Genomic DNA, 27,468 nt, shown 5'->3' on the forward strand with positions numbered 1-27,468 from the left:
ACTTCAATGACCAGATGTTGTCTCCGTATTTAGTTTCCCGCAGAACCAGACGCTGGTATAAGAAGGTGTCTGTATATTTAATTCAATTGGCTCTGTATAATAGTTTTGTTCTCTACAGTAAGGCTGGGAGAACTGGATCCTTCCTCAAATTTCAGGAAGAGATCATCGCGAACCTCCTGTACCCAGGAGGTTCCGTGGCCCCATCCACCAGTGTAGTTAGCCATCTACACGAGCGACATTTCCCCAGTGTCGTTCCTGGTACCTCAAACCAACCGCCACCCCGAAAAAAATGTTGTGTCTGTAGCAGGAGTGGAATAAGGCGTGACACCCGACTATTTCTGTCCTGACTGTCCTGACCACCCTGCCCTATGCTTAGGGGAGTGTTTCCGGAAGTACCACACACAGGCACACCTAGCATAGGGATCATCTCACCAGGACAGGCACACAGGGCTATTAGGGCCCATTCACTCACACAGCTGCTGCAAACGTCTCCTTTCACCTGGGACAAAGTGCATAACGCACTTCGCCACATCTTTGGGCGATTTGCGCTTTGCACATTGACCCATGGGGAAGGAGAGGTTTGTTCTATAAAGGTAAAAAAACAAAAAAAAAAACACCAGTAAGCAAAAAGGTTAATGTTTAGTTCAAAAAGTTAAAGTTTATATGTTCTATTCCAAAGTTAATAAAATTATTGCGTTGCGGCCTGGTTTTTCTTTTTTTTTGTTTTGTTTTTTTTACATTCCAGGTGGACCAACCGATCGACTAGCTGCAGCACTGATGTGCATTCTGAAAGAAGCATTGCGCTGCTGTCAGATTACACGCAAGTCGGTGTATGCAGCGCTGCAAGACAAGATTTCTACTCTGCAGTAACAGATACGTTTGCCGAGGCATACGAGCTGAGGAGGAGGCGGCGTTCCTATGCTTTGGCAAACACTTTGTATGTAAAAAAATAAAATAAAATCTCGGCAATGATTTATTCATCCACATCGATTGATGTGAATGGAGAAATCTGGTTTGCCAGGGCATACGATCTAAGTGGGTATGGATGTTGGGCGGAGCTCCTATGTCCTGGCAGACACCTTTCCCCTCTTTTTTTTGGCAGAGATTTTTTTCATCCACATTGATCGATGCGAATGAAGAAATCTGTGCCGTTCATTTTTTTCTTTCAGCCCAGAGTCTGAACGGAAAAAAATAAAATCTCATTACCTGTATGCTCAATATAAGGAGAATAGCAGAAACTCCTAATGCTGGCCATACATGTAATGATTGCGGAGACCCTCAAATGCCAGGGCAGTACAAACACCCCACAACTGACCCCATTTTGGAAAGAAGACACCCCAAGGTATTCGCTGAGGGGCATATTGAGTCCATGAAAGATTAAATTTTTGTCCTAAGTTAGCAGAAAGTGACTTTGTGAGAAAAAAAAAAAAAAATCAATTTCCGCTAACTTATGCCAAAAAAATACATTTCTATGAACTCGTCATGCCCCTCATTGAATACCTTGGGGTGTCTTCTTTCCAAAGTGGGGTCACATGTGGGGTATTTATACTGCCCTGGCTTTTTAGGGGCCCTAAAGCTTGAGAAGAAGTCTGGGATCCAAATGTCTAAAAATGCCCTCCTAAAAGGAATTTGGGCACTTTTGCAGTCTAGATGCGCAAAAGTGTCACACATCTGGTATCGCCGTACTCAGGAGAAGCTGGGGAATGTGTTTTGGGGTGTCATTTTACATATACCCATGCTGGGTGAGAGAAATATCTTGGCAAAAGACAACTTTTCCCATTTTTTTATACAAAGTTGGCATTTGATCAAGATATTTTTCTCACACAGCATGGGTATATGTAAAATGACACCCCAAAACACATTCCCCAACTTCTCCTGAGTACGGCGATACCAGATGTGTGACACTTTTTTGCAGCCTAGGTGGGCAAAGGGACCCACATTCCAAAGTGCACCTTTTGGATTTCACCGGTCATTTTTTACAGACTTTGATTGCAAAGTACTTCTCACACATATGGGCCCCTAAATTGCCAGGGCAGTATAACTACGCCACAAGTGACCCTATTTTGGAAAGAAGACACCCCAAGGTATTCCGTGAGGGGCATGGCGAGTTCCTAGAATTTTTTATTTTTTGCCGCAAGTTAGTGGAATATGAGACTTTGTAAGGAAAAAAATAAAAATCATCATTTTCCGCTAACTTGTGACAAAAAATTTAAAATTCTAGGAACTCGCCATGCCCCTCACGGAATACCTTGGGGTGTCTTCTTTCCAAAATAGGGTCACTTGTGGCGTAGTTATACTGCCCTGGCAATTTAGGGGCCCAAATGTGTGAGAAGTACTTTGCAATCAAAATGTGTAAAAAATGGCCTGCGAAATCCGAAAGGTGCACTTTGGAATATGTGCCCCTTTGCCCACCTTGGCTGCAAAAAGGTGTCACACATCTGGTATCGCTGTACTCAGGAGAAGTTGGGGAATGTGTTTTGGGGTGTCATTTTACATATACCCATGCTGGGTGAGAGAAATATCTTGGCAAAAGACAACTTTTCCCATTTTTTTATACAAAGTTGGCATTTGATCAAGATATTTTTCTCACACAGCATGGGTATATGTAAAATGACACCCCAAAACACATTCCCCAACTTCTCCTGAGTACGGCGATACCAGATGTGTGACACTTTTTTGCAGCCTAGGTGGGCAAAGGGACCCACATTCCAAAGTGCACCTTTTGGATTTCACCGGTCATTTTTTACAGACTTTGATTGCAAAGTACTTCTCACACATATGGGCCCCTAAATTGCCAGGGCAGTATAACTACGCCACAAGTGACCCTATTTTGGAAAGAAGACACCCCAAGGTATTCCGTGAGGGGCATGGCGAGTTCCTAGAATTTTTAATTTTTTGTCGCAAGTTAGTGGAATATGAGACTTTGTAAGGAAAAAAAAATAATAAAATCATCATTTTCCGCTAACTTGTGACAAAAAATAAAAAGTTCTATCCCATCAGCGAATACCTTAGGGTGTCTACTTTCCGAAATGGGGTCATTTGTGGGGTTTTTCTACTGTTTGGGCATTGTAGAACCTCAGGAATCATGACAGGTGCTCAGAAAGTCAGAGCTGTTTCAAAAAGCGGAACCATTTTATTTTTTGCCCAAACATTTTTTTTTTTATCAAAGACATGTAGAACAATAAATTTGGCGAAAAATTTATATAAGGATGTCGTTTTTTTTGCAAAATTTTACAGCTGAAAGTGAAAAATGTCATTTTTTTGCAAAAAAATCGTTACATTTTGATTAATAACAAAAAAAGTAAAAATATCAGCAGCAATAAAATACCACCAGCAATAAACGAGCAATAAACGGTGAAAGTAGTGTAGTGCAGAAGTGTAAAAAGTGGCCTGGTCATGAAGGGGGTTTCAGCTAGCGGGGTTGAAGTGGTTAATACAGATAGGGCTGGAGGGGTTAAAAAATAACAAGCCTGGCTTCTCTTGTCTTCTTTCTTCAGGACCTGGGTAAAGGACCTGTGGTGACGTCACTGCGCTCATCACACGGTCCATCACATGAACTTTTGCCACGGTGATGGAGCATGCGACGGACCATGTGATGAGCGCAGTGACGTCATCACAGGTGGATTAAGGGGAGCTAAATTATTTTAAAAAAAAATTTAACCCCTCCAGCCCTATTGTACTATGCATTCTGTATTAAACATTCTATTAGTTTCCCTTATAACCATGTTATAAGGGAAAATAATAATGATCGGGTCTCCACACCGATCGTCTCCTAGCAACCGTGCGTGAAAATCGCACTGCATCCGCACTTGCTTGTGGATGCTTGCAATTTTAACGCAGTCCCATTCACTTCTATGGGGTCTGCGTTGTGTGAAAAACGCACAAAGTAGAGCTTGCTGCGATTTTCATGCAATGCACAAGTGATGCGTTAAAATGACCGCTCATGTGCACAGCCCCATAGAAATGAATGGGTCCGGATTCAGTGCGGGTGCAATGCGTTCACCTCACGCATTGCACCCACGCGGAAAACTCGCCCATGTGAAAGGGGCCTAAGGCTACATGCAGATGACAGTAAGGTCCCTTTCACACGAGCACCTGCACTGAATCCTGACCCATTTATTTCAATTGGGGCTGTGTACATGAGCATCAGTTCTGCGTTGCGTGAAAAACGCAGCATGTTCTATATTCTGCATTTTTCTTTGCGCATCCCTGGCCCCATAGAAGTGAATGCAATGTGCGGATGCAATGCGTTTTTCACTTTGGGTTGCTAGGAGATGTTGTTTGTAAACCTTCCGTTTTTTATCACGTGCGTGAAAAACGCATCAAAACGCATTGCACTTGTGAAGAAAAAACTGAACAACTGAACGCAATTGCAGACAAAACTGACTGAACTTACTTGCAAAATGGTTTGAGTTTCACTGAATGCACCCTGAACGCATCCGGACCTAATCCGTCACGCTCGTGTGAAAGAGGAGTAAGGGCTGTTTCACACGAGCGGATGCCGTGCGTGGCATCCGCTCCGTGAAAGAGTGCCAAGACCCGATGCAGACTGCAGAGGCACGGAGCATTAACATGACTGATAATGCTCCGTGCCTCTGCAGTCTGCATCGGGTCTTGGCACTCTTTCACGGAGCGGATGCCACGCACGGCATCCACTCGTGTGAAACAGCCCTAAGTGTTTTGCAGTCCACAAATTGCGGAGCGCACATGGCTGGCGCTATATAGAAAATGCCTATTCTTGTCCGCTATTGCGCACAAGAATAGGACATGCTCTATAGTTTTGCAGGGACGTGGAACAGAACTATGCATGCGGTGTGCTGTCCACATCTTTTGCGGCCCCATTGAAATGAATGGGTCTACACCCGTTTCGCAAGATTGCGGAATGGATGCGGACCCATACATACGGTCGTGTGAATAGACCCTAACAGTTGCAGCCCTCCCAACATTATTTTTGGTTTCAAAACATAACACAACCAAACATATATTAAAACATTTATTAAATATACATCTCCATTAAATAAACATCTTAAAAACACAATCATAATGTTAAACTATAAAAATACATAAAAAAAACCTCTCAAATATCTGTGCCCAGCACAGAGATATGTACACCTTACCAGAGGAGATCAACTCTACTCCACTAGAAATCCCACATTAATATCAAGACATTCCAAGGAAAGAAAAACAAGCACAGTTTATCAGACATTGTTAAGCTTCCTTCCTAAATTTCTGACAAGATATCCATTTTTCTGATATTTCACCAGTGCCTTGAACCTAAAGACTAATTCTGCCAAAACAAGCATTTAGGTGGAATTGAAATAAACCACAAGTGAGTTTATTGTTAAAGTAGCCAATTGCCTACTTCAAGTGTCTTAAACTTACTCAGACTTCAATTGATAAAATAAAAGCAGTGTCAGGGTCAGTGTGCCATTCTCTGAACACTGCCTGCTTGCATGATAAAGTTGTTAGGGGGTTCATGTAGAAGGATGTTTCAGATCCCATTGGTCTCATTGACTTATAAATGGATGGTATGAACTGCACAGAGTTCTCTATAAACAGCAAAGTTACCAAGCAGGGGATCGAAGATCATACTGACAAGGTTTGCCACAAGGGATCGGAAAGACGGGGCAAAGTGCATGTCTTAGCTGCCAGGGAGAAGGAATGTGGTGGCATAAGAAGCAGCCCCCCTTCCCCCGTACATCCCAGCTTGAATCAATTACCGTAATAGTTACACAAGCATCTCCGTGCCTTTGCAATGTCAGCCCTGAGGAGCTGTATGATCAACCAGTTACATCTTATTTAATTCCACTCATTTCTTGTTTTGGAAGCATCAGCGCGCACATTTTATTTGGATTTGTCAGATTTCATGAGAACAAGTATTAAGCATTGCTATGTAAAGTGGTTTTCACTTTATTGTTGTGGTTCTATGTGCTTTTGTGCATACTAATAAGTGCAGGTTTTATACAGTTTTTTTGCTACAATTTTGTAATGATAACAAAAAATTCCACAAAAACTGCACCTATGAATACACCAGTAATACAATGCAAGTCACTGTTTGGCACAGATTCCAATAAAACAGCTGCCATCTCCACCTTTCTGAAGTGCAGTTCTGCTTTAAGTCAGAGCCTTTAGAAAAGTGCCAGTCCTGTTACATTCCCACAGATGGAGTGTGATACCTATGTTGGTGTAAACTGCAAGGTAGTTATATATTTCATAATTCTTTATAAGGCTAACATATCCCACAGCCTTCTAAAACGTACCTTGCAATGTTAGAAATACCTTACTGAGCAAATGATACTATCATTATGGGAAATGTTTGCTAATAAAAAGCATCTTTTTTACTGAAATATAGAGCAATAGAAAGGCTGCATTCATACCAGCAGCGAGGAGTCCCACTCTGGCCTATTATTTACCAGGGAAAGGTGTCCCAAAACCTTCTTGCCTGTGCTGGAATACATTCCTGGTCTTGATAAAGTAGGACTAACCACTGGTATGCTAGTGTGAATGCAGCTTTAAAGTTGCCATAGGCCACTCAACATAAAATGTAGTTGTTACAAGGAAAAATACATTAAAAAAAATATTATTCCTATTTATAAGTGCAAATAAGCATTCCCTATGTCAAACGGAAATCAAATATAGCTTCTACCATGCCATTTCTATTTGCTTACTCTGAAGGCCACTGTACATAGGCAGTATTTGCCCACTACTTTGCATCAGTAAACCCAAACCCAGCAGTGGCTCCAAAACCTGGCGGAGATACATATGTTTTCGTGATATTTTTCTCTGTGGGTTTTGCTTTTGAATTTGGCTTATAAATGCTGATGCAAAATACTAAACAAATACTGACCATTTGAAAGTGGCCTTATGCTGGCACCCATGTAAGTTCATAATCCCCCAAAACTACGAAGTTCTAAACTGAGACATAAGACTATACTTACTAAAACAATAGATGCCACATAAAGATGCACCAATTTGAGTGCATGCCCTTACAATATTCAGTCACAAGGTTACATCAACAAGAAAAAAAATGTGAAAATATAAAACAATAAATAAAACATTATTGAAGTAAGTGGATATTATGATATAAAGACAATTTGTGAATGCTAGTGTTAATAGAGAGAGCTATTTTATATCAGTTCAAATCTGTTTCATAGTTAAAGAGGACCTGTCACCACTCCTCCTGACATGCCTGTTTTAATAGCTACAAATAACAATTCTGGAGCATCTATTCTTATGGCTCTATGATGTGCCATTCCTTTATTATTTGCACTAGAAGTGATGAATGAATTGATATTAGCCTTCAGTAAGGGTACAGAGGGGTGGTAACCAGCTGGGGGTGTACCTGCACAGTCTGAAAATGGCAGCACTGATTGGATAGAGTCAGACTGTGCAGGTACCCCCCCCCCCCAACTAGTTACCACCCCTCTGTACCCTTACTGAAGGCTAATGGCAATTCATTCATAACTTCTAGTAGAAATAATAAAGGAATGGCACAATATACAGAGATAACAATAGATGTTCCAGAATTGTTGTTACATGGGGAATGCATGAAGCTATAAAAACAGATATGCCAGGAGCGGTGACAGGTCCTCTTTAAGGTTTCTTAAAATTCTTATAACAGAACAACTTAAAGGAGTTGTCCAGAATTTGATATTGATGGCCTATCCTCAGGATAGGCTATCGTTGTCAGATCGGCAGGGGCCTGACACACTGCCGAGCAGCTGTTTCCTGGAACATAACTACACAGCACCGTCCATTGTGCAGCAGCCAGAACTCACTGCAGTGCTGCTCAGTGGGAGCAGTGCTGAAGTTACCAGCTCTGTCCACCACACAATGGATGGTGCTGTGCAGTTCTGGTGGGGGTGTCGGACCCTCACCATTCTGATATTGATGGCCGATCCTGAGCACAGGCCATCAAAATTAAATCCTGGACAAACCCTTCCACATCACATTTCTGGTCTCCAATAAACGTATACAATGGGCCATATATGTAAAACAAACACTTCTGACAGATCCCATATGGTGGAATGCATAACCCACAGGGTTCTATGGTAAAAAAAAAAAATCATATCCATTTAAGGTATTTTTTTTAATGGACACTGTTGTAGGAATAGCACGATCTACCATCCTATTCCAAATGTGGTATACTGACGTATACTGGCCAGAGGGAGGCCAAAAGGTCACTTGGGAGCTTTCCTAACATACACTCTGAATGTACATGACAAACATCATAATGTGAAGTCAGTCTAAGTTAGTGGCTCTACCAGAAGCCCGTCTAATTCAGTTATCTGTGCAAAAATCAGCTTGAGAGATAAAACACACACAATATACAGATAGTTTTTGTAGAACGGCAAGGCCGGGGCTCAGCCTTTTTCATAGTTACACAATACATTAGCTGCGGGTATGACATTCATCAGAAAATATTTGTACAAAGAGACTTTCAGACAATTCCCTTAGGAAGCGCTTACTGTCCACAAACATTTCAGTGGGACGACTGCCAATTAAAAGTGTCCTTACATAAAGCAGGCAGTATTCACAAGGAAAGGCAGGTCCACTGGACGGTCAATCCTCCACAAGTCCACAAATCAACTCTCATGTGGTTTACACACCTCAGTGTAATAACCCACTGAAAGCACGACACCAAACAGCTGTAGGAATTCACAATTCCTGCGCATTTCAGACAGGTGAGCTACGACAGCCCTCTTCAAGCATTTCCATTCCATCTGCAAGAGAAGGATTTACTGTAGTAATGTAGGGCAAAGAGTTAAATCAGTACGGTGCACTATGTTTACTGCTAGACTATAACTTTCCCCAATGCTTGCGACACACCTGTCTGAGTCAATCATTGACAGTTGATTCTAGCCGCTCTGTGACTATGTAACATTTTATCCTCCAGATATTATGTATGTACTTTAGAGTTACAGCATGTCTAGTTTCACAACCTCACAGGAACAGTCTGTGTGCACAACATGCTACTGTAAGGCTGCATGCACTTTACAGTTCATGATATGGCACCCACAGAAGTCCATGCGGTCCTCCTTTACCCCCGCAGGCCTCTGACAAAGACAAACAGAGGAACTGATACGGAATAGAGGTCCAATGTGATTGATACTGAACATGGGAACCTACCAGACAGAGCTGGCTGGTCTGTGTTGCTATTTAGTAGCAAGAATCCACTATGCAATCTATACACAAACTGATTACTATGTATATTCTTGCATCATTAATAATCATTTTTCTATATCATTCGAGGCAAACGTTAGGAGCTAACCAGTTTGATCTCATATCTGACTGCAAGGCTCATGTAAACCACATTAAAAGCAGCAACGTATATAAATAAAGAAAACCCACCAGAAATAAGATGGAAGCTTGGTACAAAACAGTACTGTAGCATAAAAGTGCAATAATAATTGGTCATGAATAAATAGTGAAATACTTACCAATTACACATTGCTACACTCAGTTGTTGACAAGCGCATCCTGCAAAAAAGGAATAGTATTGATGAAAACACTCAAATACAGGTACATGGGATCAGACAGCACAAATAATGCGAAAAACAGAGCGACAAACTCACATTTCTTCAGATGACACTGTACCAAGGTTTCTGGTAAGATGTAGGTCATGACTTACAGCTAATCTTCTTTTTAATACCTATAAATCAGAAATAGACATATCTTTAGCATCATTTGGAGGCAATAGCAAGAGTGGTGGCAGTAACAGTTGGGGGTTAGCAGATATGGCAAAGCTTATCACATCACTAGGTCATGTGTAATTTCGGGCACACATCACCACTGAGACCAGTCATTGGCTGCAGCAGCACATGAGACTCCTGTCTGTGCTGGAAGTGTACAAGTGGGAAAAGAACACAGCACTGGGCCAGAGGAGTGGGAAGAGCAGATGGGGAGTAGCCTAGTATGCTTCCTTCCACAGGTTCATTCCGGTTGGTGGAGTTTAGACAATGGAGAACCCCTTTAAATACATTATTAATAAACTCATACCAGAGATCCCACGAACAAGCAGTTCCAAATGTCCTGAACAATACAGGGATATTTAGTGGTTCAGACCTCTGTTATGTATGGGCTGTGTCCTCTCTCTAGAAGTCTCTTCTAAAGATATCCTTAAAAATGCTGAGCAAAATAGGGTCAAATCCATATCCAGACTGATGAATCCTACACCATTTCAGGAGGAAACATGTCGACCGGATGTGGCTTTACAGGGACACCGAGGGACCAGTTCCTGATAGGACTGCCGTGTTTGGAGTGCACAGCATATTTAAGGACACCTTGGAAGGCAGTTCTAGAGAGAGAGTGCAGGAAATACAGAACAGCTATCTGTAAAACCTACATATCCTAGACTGTCCTGGGTATTTGCACTAGGTTGTTTAGGAAATAATCATATATTTAAGAGTTTGCTTTTTGATTGAAATTGTATTAACATTAGGTTTTAATCTTTCCATCCAGTGAACACAGAATGTTCTGTATACATCTATTGCTATGTGCACAGTGCATATTTAGTTTTGTGATTCTTTAACCCATATGTTGGTGAGAGGGCTATGGAGTTGAAGCTAGTTTTGAGTTGGAGTCAGTACAAATGTACAGACTCCAGCTTATAAAAATATTATCTGTTATTAATATTGTGTAATTAAAGGGGTTCTCAGGATAGGTCAGCAATATCTGATCGGCTGGTGGAAGACAAATGGCACCCCCGCAGATCAGCTGTTTGAAGAGAAGGCAGTGCTTGTACTAGTGCTGCCTTCTCTGCTCTGTTTACCTGCTCACGGCAGCAGTTGGAGCGGTAAGCAGTGTAATTACAAGTATGGTGTCCCCATTAACTTCTATGGGATGGCTCCGTCTGTTCAAGTGAATACTAATGAGCCATCCCATAGAAGTGAATGGGGATGCCAGCTACAACTGCTGCAGGTAAACAGAGCAGAGAAGGCAGTGCTCTTTACACAGCTAATCTGATATTGATGACCTATTCTGTGGAGAAACCCTTTCATTTATTAGCTTTCATATAAACTTAGAAAAGCTTATAAATGTTAATCATATATTTTTTGTTCTATCAACCTAAGGGCCCTTAGTTCTCGTGACAAGCAGGGCATTCCAGTGGTTACAGAAAATCAGTTCTCCCCTCTCGTGCTCTCTCCTGTCCCTTATACTAGGTATCTTCATGCTTCTCCAGAAGCTGTGCTGCACATGCTCAGTAGTGAAGACCAGAGGAGATAGTTTACTACTGGGCATCCCTGCAGTCAAGTTAGAACTGCTAGACCTAACAGGAAGACAACATTATACGTTGCCCGCAACCTTTCTCTGCTCTGGTCCTGCGTGCCGGCTCCCATGTGTCCATCTTCTGGTCCATTACTTATAAAATGTATCCCCTGTACGGGCATGGTCATCTGCGCTGCTGCAACCAATAACTGACTTCAGCAGTGATTTGTCTCTTGTGGACAATTGGCTGCCCAGAGCAGATGATCATTCACATACTGGAGAGGAGGTAAACAAGCTGTGGACTGGAGGAAAAACACATGGGAGCCAGTGCAGGACGGCAGCTGCGGATAGCAGGAAAGCACAGCAGAGGCCGGCTGCAGGCACCTGGGAAAGGTTATTTATTCCCAGACAACTCTTTCATGGCAAGCACTAAATACAGCAGCTACACTTAACAAATGTTTCTCTGCGTTTCCAGGATATACATATGTAGCTTTTCTAACTTTTTTTTATAACAAATTCAACGATTTCTTACAATTATTAGGGGGATATTAGATAGTTATGAAATGCACAGTGCATTACAGGAATTTCGAAAATGTCAGGAATTTCAGAAATTGTATTCCAATAAATATGCTTTCAGTTCCATCTAAGTAGCCTGATTACTTACATGACAGTAAGAAAAAGCCAGATGTTACCATTTTACTACAGTATTGCTAAATTATTGGCCATTTATGAAGGAGTCAAGAGTTGGAGTCAGAGCTTTGACTTATCGACTCCACAGCCCCAGTTGGTGACATGCTAGCATAAGATTAAACTACTATATTTCTAGCAGAGTTTATCACTGTTGAGTTATGTTGGCGAGCCATGCCTTGCTAAGAAATGCTTATTATTCAGACTTTGTTATACATAAAATCACAGAATCAGAAAGATACATCACCAAATAGATTTTACATACTAGAACTAGGTTTATATGACCACAATAAAATATAATTTAACACAAGAAACTGCTCACATAAAATGAGATGGCTCACCCGATATAGATGCATGTAATAGAGAAATCCGGATAGAAACAGTAACACTAACACCACAAGGACGACATTGGTGATTAGTTGTTGGTTGCTCTGTCTGGGTTCTTTTTTTCCTTCATCTTCAGAACGTTCTGTTGCAATGAATGGGAGCAGGTTAGAGCCATGGTTTGGACCTGATACAGTGTTTTTCCAGTCATCAATAGCTATGCCTCTATCTTCATGAGGTGGAATATTGTATGACTTCTGAGCATTTAACAATTGATTATGAGTGACGTCTGACAGAAGCAGCTGGTCTCCAGTTGCAGGAGAAGAAACGGATAGTTCTGCTTTAGTAGTTAGCATAGGAGAGGAAAGGTATGAGGAAGCCCAGCCAAGGTCTCCATTCCCTATGACTTTCCTTTGTGACACAGGTTCAGGGGATTCAGTGTTAGACAAACCCATTCCACTAGTGGGGATATTTGTATGAACAGAATTTACAGAGGGGAGGTTAGGGTCATTGTCACTTGGCGAATGGCTAGAGACAGCCTTTGTCATCACAGTTGCCCTGGAAAAAGCGTCCAATGTTGATGGGATGTTTGCACCAACAGAAGTTAGACTGGGGAGGTTTGGTTCATTGGCACTAGTGGATAGGCTGAGAATTTCATCCATATTTACAAGAGATCGGCGTATTTTGGTTACAGAATTAGAAGAGGTTTCAATGACAGGTTCCTTGCTGGAAGCAGAAGGAGAGTTCTTAAACACAGACCCTTTAGAGCTTTGAGAACCCAACTCACTTATAGTAGTTGCCTGTGTTCCATCTGCTTCCACGACAGTAGATAATTCTCCATTTATGAGAGAGTGTGTGGTAACACTTGAATTTTCTATAGTTGCAGTCTCCAATGACTTATACATGCCCTCAGTATCTGAATCTGACACATCTTTGACTTTCTCAGGATCTGTTATAGTTTGAGATGGATTCAGGCTAACATATGATGGGTCGTGGGTGCCTTTTTCAAACTCTGTGCTATGCACTGGAAAATCTGAATTAGTGAGGGGAAAGTCTGTAAAAGCCCCAGGTTGCACTGTGGTACCAGCATGTAAATGATCCACGGTGGTGGTCAGTGGATGTAAATCACTTGGCATATCTTTAAAGATAGATGGTGAAAAGTCTAACCCCTGGGAGTTCTTCTCGGGATAACTGCCACTCATTTCCTCTGCCAGGGGACTGGTATGAACAGAATAAGTTGTTGTATATGTGCTGCTTGCTAGTTTTGATGAGTGACTTAGAGTTGTCTGAGACGTTGCACTGGAGGAAATAGGTGTTGTTGGGGAAGAGCATGAGCATGCACACTGAGGACCTGCAAGGATCAGAAAAGACAGAAAGAGGCTTCGATGAAGCCATGATCTGTCATGATACAATATACACCCAAAGTGACATATGGCTGATTAGTGCTACAAGCTTAATGGACACTTAGGTTTAAGTAAATCGGACAGGTTATACAGGCAAGCAATATAAATGCTGGAAAGTATACATCGGAGTATCCTAACTTACTCTACCTTAGGGCCAAGCAAGCACACCCAAGCAATGCAGGCACACAAAAAAGACATACAGGATATATGTGACTAAGCAGTAAGCCAAGAGGTTTGTGCACATAAATAATATCAGTCTTACCTTTAGTGCCATTATTACTCGGTTGTTGTTCTTTATAATAGGATTCACATTTCGAAGAAGACTCATAGTCGGCCTGGAACCCATCTAGTTTATGCAATGAGTTATTAACTCGCTGCAAGATTTCAATAGGATTCATATTTTCGGCTTGTAGGTAACCGTTCACTGCGTTCTGGTAAATAATGAGTGAATAATTAGTGATTTAGATTACAATATAAACATTAAAGCAGAATGGAGGTTGAAAACTAATCATATAGAACTATTTAGGTTATAAACGATGCAGGCATATGGCACTGCCACATTTCCAAGCATTTGACAATTGATAAAAAAATGATAAAGAAAATCAGCTAAAAATGACAAAACAATCCCACGAATCATAGTAAAAAAAACATCTTTACTGGACACAGATCAGCTCTGATTGTGACAAAGACTTTACAGTGGAAATATTTACTTAGTGAACTTTTAGAAAATATATTGAAGAGTAAATAAAAATGCACCACCTACAGTCAATGACCCCATACGATACCATAGGTTTTGCACTTTTCCCAGCCAGAACAAAGACTTTGCTATGGCCAAACAAATATTACATGCAAAAACTGCATCAATCAATTCAAAGTGAAAAACGACTAAAGTACAAATATATATTAAAATTGAACAGAATGTTAAACAATACAGTGTGCCACAAATTGTAACATGTGCCAGAATCCTGGAATTGTAAAAATTGTAAGAAAATCTAGAGTGTACATCGAGGAGAGGGGGACCCTGTTGCGGTGAGAAGGACATGATGCATGTTGGCCCTCATCTCATTTCCATGTGGGTTTATTCTTTGGGTACATAAAAATAGGCAATAACACCTAAAAGATGTCACACAAAGTGAGAACCTGCCTTAGAGGGAACATGTCAGATGCTTTATGCTGCACTCTCTGAGGGAAGCCTAAAGTAGTGACAGACAGGGATTTCAGCGTCATGTCATTTATGTGTTAATGTGCATCCGTTGTCGAGAACTGACATGTTAATCTTTGCATTACACATGGAGGCCAAAGATATGCCTCCAGTCTATGACTGACAGGTTTCTCCTTATGCACAGCAGTAGGGAGAAGCCTGTCAACCAATGGTTTGATGGGCAGGGGAACCCGCATATCATTGGACTCCTTCCATGTAAGTTCTCAGAGTGTCAGTCACTGCTTTATGCTGTCCCAAGAAAGGGCAGCCATAGGCCTAATCTTGTCAATATAACAGCAGCCATCTCAATCAATCCGCATTTTTCTCACTCTCATTACTAGAAGTTACTGTTCACGTCCGCATGTTCTATAATTTGTGGAACGGACATCTTTCTGCTGTCCAATCTTTCGTGGACCCATAGAAATGAATGGGTCTGTGTGCAATCCACAAAAAATGCGGATAGCACATGGATACAAAATACAGTTGTGTGCATGAGGCCTTATCAAGTTTGGGGCACTTAAAGGGTTTCTGTCACCTGAAAAATTATTAAGCTGGCTGACATAAGCGATGTGCTAATGTCAGCTGAACAAAACTATATTAGTGCCATCTCACTGCCTAAAGCCTGTATTGAGAAAAAATAACTTTTATAATATGCTTATTAGCCTCTAGGAGTGTGGGGGGGGGGGGGGGTTGCACCTGCTCCTAGAGGCTCCGTTTGCCCACCTCTTTTCATGCCCTTCTTCTCTTGATTGACAGTTACAGGCAGCGCTGCTCTCCTCCCGTGCGGCCGTGTCTGCAGTGTAAATCTCGCGCCGTTCAGTATTCGGCTCAGGCGGAGTGAGGGTAGGATGCTCGACAGCTGCTGGCATCCTTACTGCGCCGAAGACTGAACGGCGCAATATTTACACTGCAGACACGGCCGCGCGGGAGGAGAGCAGCGCTGCCTGTAACTGTCAATCAAGAGAAGAAGGGCATGAAAAGAGGTGGGCAAACGGAGCCTATAGGAGCAGGTGCAACCCCCCCCCCCCCCCCACTCCTAGAGGCTAATAAGCATATTATAAAAGTTATTTTTTTTCTCAATAAAGGCTTTAGGCAGTGAGATGGCACTAATATAGTTTTGTTCAGCTGACATTAGCACATCGCTTATGTCACCCAGCTTGATACCCAATTTTCAGCTGACAGAAACCCTTTAAGTGTCACAGTTTTCCAATGGACTGGACTCTGACTTCAAATCCCAGCAGCAGACTAATTGGATTTTTTCATCATAAAAGACCTGATAGGTTCCCTTTAAGTCCAAGGCTGTCATAGTATGTCATATTGTCTGATGATACCCCCATGATGCTTTCCTGACATTGCTTAGCTTATTATGCAGAACATACCTGTGTGGTATAGTCTAATCCTTCTATGCAGGGTGAGACAGTTCTTAGCAGAGAGTTCTTACTTTTATAATTATCTGTACCATCGATGAATTTTAGTGTTTCCAGGAGACCATCTACTTCATACGCCAGTGCCAACAGGTCGCAATAATCGCTCTAAAATAGAGAATAAATCATGGTCATTATGAGCGGTGACAGTGGCCTTCACAGGGCAAATATCCTAGTATGATATTCAACAGAAAGATCATGTTATAAAACCCTGGCAATGCACAACGGTCTTTCATTAAGAAATACAAGTGCCAAATGTCCTGCTGGCAGATCATCAGTACATCTGTAGAGCGTTGTACACCTGAGAAGCACTGAGCTTGCATGCTATCTACAGCCAAACAGCCCAAATATATTTGCTTGACCCTTAGAATGTACAAAGCATGAACAGTTTGTTTATTTGGAGTCTTTCTTTAAAGGGGTTCTCTGGTAATTAAGAAAACGAAAATACTTAAATATTTCTAAATTATATATATATATATATATATATATATATATATATAAAATATATTTAAAAAAAAAATAAAAATAAAATAAAATATATATATATATATATATATATATATAATATTATTATAAATATATTCCCAAATATCTTTCATTAGTTATAATGGCTCGTTTTCTCTACAGATCAATCATTAGGAGAAATAAAATGGCAGCTGTCCTATTAATACACACAAAACCTGTCCTAATCACACAGGAGGACAAGTTACATCACAACACTGAGCTAAAGAGCTGCCTCATCCTCCTCTCTGATCTGCTTGTCAGTTATTGTGATCCTGAACACAGAAGATAAGATCTTCAGCTGAATCTCTGTGGGAATAACGATCACGAGGAGACATGACGTATAAAGAGGATGGGCAAGACAGACTGTGGTAATGTGGGGCTGTGGAAATGGAGACTGTATACAAGTGCTGCTGCTCATTATCCACACCCCCTCCTCTCCTTACTTCATGTCTCCTCATGAGCTCATTCCTACAGAGATGCAGCTCCATTCAGGATCATAATACCTGACAAGCAGAGCAGAGAAGAAGATGAGGCAGCTCTTTATCTCAGTGTTCTGAAATAACTTGTCCTGCTGTGTGATTTGGACAGGTTTTGTGTGTACTAATAGCACGTCAGACATTTTATTTCCACTGATGGTTGCTCCCTAGACAAAACAAGCTGTTATAGCTAAATAAAGGTATTTGGAAATACACTTATAATAAAGTAATAGTTAAGTATTCTCAGTAATTTTATTTTCTTAATTCCCAGAGAACCCCTTTTTAAGTAGCCTGTACTGTAATATTTAGTAATAATGAGAATGTACTATACACTGGCATTAGACTAAGTTTTGCAATTACTAGTACTGACAAACATGGCAGTAAGAGATGTTTAACCCGCTCTTCTCTGGTTCATGGTCAGAGATGAAGTCACTGGGTAAGAGCCGTGACCGCTGCCGACCCTCACCAGCAGTACCATGGACCTGTGTCAGAAAATCACTGCTGGACCAGGAAGCAGAAAGCATTGGCGGACTGGGCAGCATCAGTATAAAGGCAGCGGGGAATGGTGAGAACTGCTTATTTCATCTTTAAATTTATTTCTTCAGGCAGAAAACCCTTTGAACTGAGAGGTGACTCAAGAGAGCTGTTCATCAACTATGCTTAAACGTCACTTCACCTGTCTACACACAGGAATACTCACCACCTGTTCTTTTTTCAGGATTCTTACATAGATGGAACAAAAATATCCTTGGGTACTAATCTGTAAGGGATAAAACAGCTAAGTGTAAGGAAAACTGTATAAAATGAGTATTCCGTGTGACCTTCCTTGTAATCAGTTCTTACCATGTTCTTTAATATCTGGTGTTCTCCTGAAATTTTCACCAAACAATCCTCAGCAAAGACACATAGAGTCATGGAGATCAGAAATAAAATCCCAAAACTTGTGGCCTAGAAAGAATATATTTTTATGAAATTTTACACGTTTTACAAAGATATTAATAAAACTGGCCAATGCTGCAGTTCGGACCCTCATTAAAGACAATCTCAAGCCTACTATGAAAGTTCCATCACCTGTATAAAGATGCTAATGTGTCCACAGGTCGCAGGACCACAGCTTCAGAACACAGAAGGATCAGGAAGAGTTCTCAACACACACATTGTCACATTGGGTAAAAATCATTAATTAGGCTACGTTCACATCTTTCTAGAAGGTTCCAACAGGAGCCTCCGTTGCAGATTCTGTCAAAAAATTTACACAGCAGATGAGAACGTAGCCTTAGCTATGTAGGTTAGCAGTTCATGCCACTAACAGGACTAATGGGGCACAGATTTAGGAGAATTCAAGAAATCGGCTAGCTCTATGAGACATGGAGGCAGTCCAGTAAACAAGTCAACCCAAGGCCATGGAAAGACCGCACAGGACAATTTCTAATTCCCATTCACAAATGGTGGTTTTGCAATTTTTTCAGATCATGGGTGGTAATTCCTACTGACCTCAGTGGGTACAATCACAATAATTATGGGCTAAGAAAGTCAGGTTTTCATATGTCATACAAAGCCAGTTCAAAGCATAGATCATCATGGGGGCCCCTGCCAACACACTCCACCAGCCCCACATAAGAGGGTCCAAGGTCCATTGCCCTCTCCTCATCTTTCCATATTTGCTCCGACAGTATGAGCAGATCCGTTTCCAGGCACTAAATAGCGATCTCATCAAGGCGGGTAGGTGGTGGCACCAAATGTTTAAGCTCATTTTATGAACCCATATCGCACGTGTATGCTATAAACATTATGAGTCCAGGTACAGCAGTCCCTGGTAGCAGGAAACACGCCATGGTAAAACACACCTGATTTTATGAGTGGAGTAAAACCCGCCATGCGATTGTTCTGCGTACAACAGGGATATATCTGCAAGCACCAAGTACAGAGATAATGGTAATTGCCTGGTAGCAGATGAGAAGAATTGTCCACTTAATGGCATGGACACCCATAGGTGGGCATGCCACTTCTGCTGGGGCTTTCCTGGCTGTACATGAACTATACTCCAGCCTTGTTTATAAGACCGTGACTGGAGACAACTTGCTTTATATGCCAGCCAGCAGGCAGTGCCAGGTGTGCCAGCGCCAGACGCTGGGAACTTTAGCAGACTCACCAGCATGGTTCTCGCTGCTGAAGTCGGGGGTCGCCCAGTAATAATCCGGCTGGTAGGCGGGGGGCCGATGGAGACTTGTGCCGCCCGGGTGTCAGGAGCACAGCCGCGTCCTCGGTTCAGCTGGAAGTGAACTCAAGGCGCCGCTTGCGGCTTTATAAAGAGGAGCAGCCTCTCCCACCTCTGAAACAAAGCATGTGCTTTCTGGGAAAGCACCCTGGACGGCAGCCAGGCGCTCTGAGGAGGGAGATACAAGACTCGCTCACTTGTGATGCAACGTCCCTTTCTGAGGCGGCAGAATTACCCCAGTGTGCTCTGCCTCATGTGCGGACTAGTAATAAGACTAGGGCCGGCGTGAACATGTGCATATGTGTGTCACAGTAACCAGGGCTCTTAGACCTTATTCACATAGGCTACTGTCACACTGGCGCTTTGGCTTTCCGTTTGTGAGATCCGTCCAGGGCTCTCACAAGCGGTCCAAATCGGATCAGTTTGCACTCTAATGCATTCTGACTGGAAAAGGATCGCTCAGAAAGCATCCGTTTGCCTCCGTTCAGTCTCCATTCCGCTCTGGAGATGACACCAAAACGATGCCTGCAGCGCTTTGGTGTCCATCTGATGAAACTGAGCCAAACGGATCCGTTCTGGCACACAATGTAAGTCAATGGGGACGGATCCGTTTTCTATGACACAGTCTGGCACAATAGAAAATGGATCCGTCCTCCATTGACTTTCAATGGTGTTCAAGACGGATCCGTCTTGGCTAAGTTAAAGATAATTCAAACGGATCCGTTCTGGCACACAATGTAAGTCAATGGGGACGGATCCGTTTTCTATGACACAGTCTGGCACAATAGAAAATGGATCCGTCCTCCATTGACTTTCAATGGTGTTCTAGACGGATCCGTCTTGGCTAAGTTAAAGATAATTCAAACTGATCCGTTCTGGCACACAATGTAAGTCAATGAAGACGGATCCGTTCTCTATGACACAATCTGGCACAATAGAAAATGGATCCGTCCTCCATTGACTTTCAATGGTGTTCAAGACGGATCCGTCTTGGCTAAGTTAAAGATAATACAAACGGATCCGTTCTGAACGGATGCAGACGGTTGTATATCTGAACGGATCCGTCCCTGAGGCGAGTGTGAAAGTAGACAAAAGTCAGAGAACCATCTGTGAAGAATCTGTATTTGGTCCATGTGTCAGTTTTTTGCTCTCTGAGTTCCATTGGCACTGCACAGATGAACATTTTCAGCGCATCTCCTATAAATTGTCTGTAAAACACGGATGCCATTCGTGTTGGGTCCATGTTGGACAGACAAAATCGAGCATGCCTCCATGCTAAAACCACAGACCATGTTAAAACAAGGATGTGTGAATAAAATGAATAGGTACATGTGGAGAAGAGGGAGAGCACACGCCTGTGAATCACTGACATGTGAATACGGCCTTAAAGGGCATCTGTCGGCAGATTTGTGCCTATGAAACTGGCAAGGTGCAGCCAGAAACTGGCGTCAGCAGTATACACTACGAGACCACTGAGGACAGCGATTGGCTGCAGCAGTCACGCAGAGTATACAGATTTGTCATCGCTGCATATAAACAGTGGGGAGGATGGGAGCAGCAGTGCTAGAAGTGGCAGAGGATGAAATGGGTGAGAATACATTTTTTGAATGTTTTATGATAATTGCTGTATTGATATAGACAATAGCTTGGATGCAGGCTGCAGTTATCGATCCTCGTCACTGGAAGTAGGGTTCCTGCCCCGTTGGCAGTAGAAAATAACTGGAGTTCATTTTCTAATTGCTGTATTGAGCTAAATTTTTAATACGTTTGACAACCCCTTTCATTTTATGCAGAACTGGGGTTTTCACATATCACTTCAGTCTCTTTTCCTTCCACTGTAGCCAAAAAAGCCAAAAAGAAACAGTGTCCACGGGCACCGGTGTGCTGCATGCAGATTTTCTCGGTGAGTGCCAGACGTGGCTCAGGCCTGATCACAACTATTATATGTGAACCCAATAAAAACCTTTCTTGAACAGATGCAGAAGGACGTAGACCAGCCCTACCATGAGATGGCACGAAAAATATATCTCGGAGCGCAAAAGACGCAACCTGTGTGTTATACAGTACAGTCACAGTATATGCTTCCCTAGCTGCAGTAACCCGGCCATTACACTGTGCCTCGGGTGCTCCCAGCTCCTTGCAGCATCTGATTGTGTCAAACAAGGAAAGGTCCTGGGTCACCCCTTTAAATATTACCAGCCACGGAACATGGGCCTTCTTTTTGTTCTGTTGATGCAGTAGCAGTTTGTCTCTGGGGATGCTGATCGCTCTACAATTTTGTAAAATCCGATTTTTGTCTAGTAGCTATTGTCATGTAGGGGTAACCTTCTCATCTCTTGGATATATTGTCTATATATGTTTATTTTTCAGATTCAGTTTTGTAGCCTGATGAAGAGACCTAGGCAGACCTGATTAAGGCTTCATGCACACAACTGTGTGCTGGCTGTGTCCGTATTGCGGTCCGCAAATAATGGATCCACAATATACAGGCCTCAGGCTTATGCGCACTGTATCATGGATGCAGACCCATTCACATGATTGGGTCTGCAATCGGGAGATACTGTACGGTGTGGAATGGAGGCACGGATCGGAAACTCAGGGAAACACTATGGAGTGCTTATGTGTTTTTTTTTGTCGGTGCCTCCGCACTGCATGTGTAACACCCCAGAGTGGCATGACCACTTCTTTACCCTGCTACTGTCTTTATTGCGCTAACAAAATGTCATCTTATGTATTTTGTTCACGTCCTATACACTTTGCATTTCTAATGTTTGTAACTGTTATGTTCAAATGTAATGTGCCTGGTTCACCAGCAGGTGGCTGAAAATATGGTAGAGCTACAGTTAGGTAGAATGGAGCTTTCCATTCCATTCTAACCCCCTTCTGGAGAGGAGTGGGCTAGGACCACTTCCTGCATGAAGGGTGGGTCCCAGTTTCTAGGGAGTTCTAGCTTACCCCCTGCTTGGGGAAGGCATGCAGGGCACGTCTCTGCTGGACGTGCCCAATCCAGATAGTAGATGAATCATTGAAAGAAAATTATTCCCCATGAGAAGTGCAAATTCAGACATTTGATAGCCTGTTAATAAGAAAACATCTGCAGGGAGAATCCAAAGATGACGCGCATGCGTGAATAAATAGAACAATAAGAGGCATCCCCTGTGCCGGTATAATAGAATAGGCTATACTGACGTAAGCTAGATATACTAAGATGAAGGCGCAAGCGTATACTTACCATATAACACTACCACTAAAGAAAACATCGAACTGTACATGCATGTGCAGCTATATAAAAGACAGAAGTCCAAAAAAAAGCTTCTAAGTCCGTGCGCATGCGCGAACATACTGGCACATCGCAGGACTTGAATTGGGAAGTAAAAGAAATACATCTATAAGTCAGCGCACATGCGCAAAGCCTTATGACATATTGCGATTTCTGACATAGTTAGTCCCGGCACATAAGAACCTATTAGAAGGAAGTAGGTGTATCATTAAAAAAGATGGGCATGACGATCTATCATCCCATTGGTAGCTATAAACATGTGAGGGAATATGAACTTTTAAGAGATGGTCCCCGCCCCCAACACTCATACCTGTACGATCCCCTGAAGCCGCTGGGTGTCCAGCGAAACATGTCGGGATGCAGGATGAGTGTATATGTTCTTAATTCAGTGGCAGTAAGGGAGCTCCCCAACAGGAGTGAATATATAGCTACAATAGGCGATAAGAGGAAACGGTTATAGACAAATACAGGCTGTAACTAATAGTGGTAAAACACACTAGCTGTGTAGTAACAGCATAATATCATCCAATAAGACGGAGCTGCCCGCAATGCTGGTAGTTTTAATTTGTCTGTGTATGTACAGTGTCAATAAATGTAAGATTTTAAAAGCAAATGAATAAAAGTAAAGTTTTAGTCACTTTAAAAACAGCACATGATCCAAAGACGTATTTAGACCATCAGTTAGCTTGCTAAAATAGTAAATGTTGACATGTGCTGTGAGGTCATTTAAAATATACATATACTTGCCAATCCAGCCAGAGCACCCTCAGCTCTGCTGGGCATGGAGGCCAAAGCTTAAAAGCCTCAGAAGCCAGGAACATAGTTCCCTGGTATAACTTAAAAGGAACCTGTCACCGGGATTTTGTGTATAGAGCTGAGGGCATTGGTTGCTAGATGGCCGCTAGAACATCTGCAATACCCAGTCCCCATAGCTCTGTGTGCTTTTATTGTGTAAAAATAAAACAATTTGATACATATGCAAATTAACCTGAGATGAGTCCTGTCCCTGAGATGAGTCCAGTGTGAAGGAGCCGAGGACCGCCCAGCATCCTCAGAATCTCCTCCTTGCTCCCCGACGTCAGAAAGCTAGAGCACCGTAATCTCACGATGCGCGAGCTAGCGCATACGCAGTGTTCTCATAGTGTTTCTTCCCTGTGCTGGCATCAGCCTCAGGGAAGGAACTGCGCATGCGCTAGCTCGCGCATCGTAAGATTACGGCGCTCTAGCTTTCTGATGTCAGGGAGCAAGGAGGAAATTCTAAGCATGCAGGCCGGTGCTGGGCTCCTTCGTGCTGGACTCATCTCAGGTTAATTTGCATATGTATCAAATCATTTTTTTTACACAAAAAATAGAGCTATGGGGACTGGGTATATGTGCTAGCGGCCATCTAGCAACCCATGTCCTCAGCTCTATACACAAAATCCCGGTGACATGTTCTCTTTAAGAGTCAGACTACAGAGAGAAGGTGCAGCAGACAGAAAAAGCTAAGTCATACAGTCAGCCTGTCAGTGCAGCAGAGCTAGAGAGAAACAGATGTAGCAGAGACGGGTTTCCCTGCCAGTTTTAATGCTAAAGCCTGCTGGGACCAAGATAAAGCTTGAAAATTGTTTCTGATGAACGTTTATTCAAGTAAAGCTGCTGTTCAACTACATTGAAGGTCAGGACTCAATCTTTCTTCCAATCCCTCAATTAGCCCCCCTATTTATTGCTTTGGAGCCACAGTCTGGGGTCCAGCCGTATCCAGGTGGGAGCACCGTGACACACATAGAGAGACATTTTAGGCCGCACTATACCACTTGGCATTCCTATTCCTGGGTCCTAGGGGGTTGCACATGCACTACTTTTTTGTGGTGCGGAACTGCAGATGCAGATTGCGGACCCCAATGAATGGGCCCACATCCACAGACGGTGGGCGCACAGTAGTTGCCCATGCATTTTGCGGTCCGCAACACGAGCAAGGCTGGCACACAGTCATGTGAATGAGGCCTTAAATGTGAATCCTTGTTTACTGGAAATATTGGATAATAACTAAGATGATACATTCTGGAGAGTATTTGGCAGGAGCACGATATTCACCCTGCACATATTTTCCTTCAGATTAGTTGGTTTAGTGTCTGCTAGCGATCATGTCTTCTTACTTGTCATACGTTGCTTTACATCAGCTTCCTATAAGCTATGAGTATTGTGCAAGAAGAGCAGGTGACTGATGGAAAGACATGGACAAGACCAGACTGATCCTTCCAGCATTGTGACAGAGGCTTAACCCCTTCACTACTGAGACACTTTTCACCGTAAAGGGGTTCTGCAGTTTGTTTAAACTGATGATCTATCATCTGGATCTGACCGGCGGGGGTCCGACACCCAGGACCCCCGGCCATCAGCTGTTTGAGGAGGCGCTCCAGCAGCACTGTGGCCTTCTCACTATTTACCGCTGGCCCAGTGACGTTACGACTAGTATCAACTAGCCTGGGCGCGGCTAAGATCCGTGCACTTGAATGGAGCTTAGCCCCGCCCAGGCCAGTTGATATTAGTCGCAACGTCACTGGGCCTGCGGTAAACAGTGAGAAGGCCACGACTCTGCTGGAGCGCCGCTGCCTTCTCAAATGCTGGTCAGATGCTGATCATCTATCCAGAGAATAGATCATCAGTTTAAACAAACTGCAGAACCCCTTTAAATCCCAGGCTGATCTTTGCAAATATGATATGTGTCACTTTGTGTGGTAATAACTTTGGAACGCTTTTACTTATCCAGGTCATTCTGAGAATTTTCTTGGAATACATTGTACTTTATGACAGTGGTAAAATTGAGTCAAAATATTTCACTTTTATAAAATATAGTAATGCCTCCAAAAATAGTTATTAATGTACATTTCCCATATGTCTACTTCATGTTTGGATCATTTTGAAAATGACATTTTATATTTTTGGGACATTATAAGGCTTAGAAGTTTAGAAGCAAAATTTCCAATACCCAGATATGAAGTCACAGATATGAAGTCACTTTCTAGGGCTTACATATTAGAAACCACGCATGAATCACCCCATTTTAGAAACGACACCCCTCAAGCTATTCAAAACTGATTTCACAAATGTAGTCAACCCTTTAGGTGCCCTACAAGAATTAAAGGAAAATGGAAATAAAATTTCACTTTTTTAAGCAGATTTTAAATTTTAATCATTTTTTTTCTGCAACACATCAAGGGTTAACAGCCAAACAAAACTCAAAATCTATTACCCTGAATCTGAAGTTTACAGAAACACCCAATATGTGCTCAGCAGGCTTCAGAGTGAAGGAGCACCATATTGCTTTTGGAGAGTGGATTTAGCTGGAATGGCAATTGGGAGCTATGTCGCATATGAAGACACCTTGAGGTGGCCGTACAGTGGAAACCCCCAAAAAGTTACCCCATTTTGGAAACTACACCCCTCAAGAAATATTTCAAGATCTGTAGTGAGAACATTGTCCTCAAAGGTAATTCATGGAATTGGCTGTGAAAATGAAAAATTACAATCTTTTCCCGAAAAATTGATTTTAGACCTACATTTTTTACTTTCACAATGGGGAAATGGCTTCTGGAAGGCGGATTTCACCGGAATAAATGACGCCATCATGCAAATGAACACATCCTGAGTACCCCTAGAGTGGAAATCCCCCAAAAGTAACCCAATTCTGGAAACTAAACCCCTCAAGGAATATTTTAAGGTGTGTAGTGAGCACTTTGACTCATCAGGCGTTTTACAGAATTAGTAAACGCTTGGCTGTGAAAATAAAAAAATTATTATTTTTCCAGAAAAAGTTGCTTTACACCCACATTTTTCACTTTCAGAAGGGGTGACAGGACAAAATGCACCTTACATTTTGTTTCCCTTTTTCCCCCGAATACAGCAACACCCCATATGTGCTCAAAAAATGATGTATGGGTGCACAGCAGGCTTCAAAGTGTAAGGATTAGTGATGAGCGGCAGGGGCAATATTCAAATTTGCGATATTTCACAAATATTTGGGCGAATATTCGCCATATATTCGAGAATTAGCGAATTTGTGATCTCCAGGCAATATTTTCTTGATTGCGACAATACGCATTAAATTTGCATCAACTCGTATTTAACCTCCTCAGGACCGCCGTACACAGGATTGCGTCTTTGCGGCGGCCCTGTTATTTCGTCCCGGGGCGTCATCTCGTGAGAAGCGAGATTTCGGGCAAAGCCGGCCCGCGCATGCGCACTGTGGGCCGGCAAAAGTTAAAAGACAATTTCTTCATCAGCCTGCCAGCCAATGATCATTGCTGGCAGGCTGATGATTTTCAAAAAATCTAATCAGAAGCCATCTAACACATTATATTTATAAATATAAGGTGTTAAATGGCTTCTCTGCTCCTCTGCTGGTCCTTTTCGTCGGTTGGTTCCAGCAGAGGAGCACAGTTCACAGTGAGTACACCCGCTACACTTAGCCCCCAGATCACCCTCCATCACCCCAATTAACCCCTTGATCACACCTTGATTGCCCCTGTCAATCACCTAGTGAAAGGGAAAAAAGTGATCAGTGTAAACTGTCACTTTTTTTTTTCACTGGTATTGACTGAAAGTTTTAGGATAGTTTAGGCCCCTTGGTTAGGTAGTTAGCGATCGTTTAGCGCCCAGCCCACCGCACCGCAGTCACTTATTCGCTAATCAGCATTTGTACTTTTATATTATCTGTAAGTGATCAGAACTGATCACAGTCAGATCTATAATAGTATTAGT

At 42.4% G+C, this 27,468-nt stretch overlaps 1 protein-coding gene across 3 annotated transcripts; it reads right to left on the minus strand.

The window, feature by feature from the left end:
• Nucleotides 1–7,490: 7,490 nt before the first annotated feature.
• Nucleotides 7,491–19,526, minus strand: LOC122933235 (mucin-22-like). Of its 3 annotated transcripts, XM_044288097.1 has the most exons (10): nucleotides 19,380–19,526; nucleotides 18,071–18,175; nucleotides 17,928–17,987; nucleotides 16,203–16,355; nucleotides 13,885–14,053; nucleotides 13,007–13,570; nucleotides 12,237–12,364; nucleotides 9,576–9,652; nucleotides 9,441–9,480; nucleotides 7,491–8,723 (listed from the first exon to the last, which is right to left on the minus strand). In XM_044288097.1, exons 1-9 carry the CDS (start codon nucleotides 19,383–19,385, stop codon nucleotides 9,444–9,446), a joined length of 1,299 nt encoding a protein of 432 aa, XP_044144032.1. In that variant the 5' UTR covers nucleotides 19,386–19,526; the 3' UTR covers nucleotides 7,491–8,723; nucleotides 9,441–9,443. The 3 variants fall into 3 exon arrangements, with proteins under 3 accessions (XP_044144032.1, XP_044144030.1, XP_044144031.1); XM_044288095.1 differs by having other exon boundaries at nucleotides 12,237–13,570; XM_044288096.1 differs by lacking the exons at nucleotides 18,071–18,175; nucleotides 19,380–19,526 and having other exon boundaries at nucleotides 12,237–13,570; nucleotides 16,265–16,355; nucleotides 17,928–17,988.
• Between the last annotated feature and the right edge of the window lie 7,942 nt (nucleotides 19,527–27,468).

This window comes from Bufo gargarizans, chromosome 3, assembly GCF_014858855.1.
Source record: "Bufo gargarizans isolate SCDJY-AF-19 chromosome 3, ASM1485885v1, whole genome shotgun sequence".
Classification (NCBI taxonomy): Eukaryota; Metazoa; Chordata; class Amphibia; order Anura; family Bufonidae; genus Bufo; species Bufo gargarizans.

Excerpts from the sequence above, each read along its gene's own strand:
- LOC122933235 (XM_044288095.1), bottom strand. Across the intron at positions 14,054-16,202 it reads GATTAGACTATACCACACAG|AACGCAGTGAACGGTTACCT; the intron begins GTATGTTCTGCA and ends ATTATTTACCAG. Across the intron at positions 13,571-13,884 it reads GAGTAATAATGGCACTAAAG|GTCCTCAGTGTGCATGCTCA; the intron begins GTAAGACTGATA and ends TGATCCTTGCAG.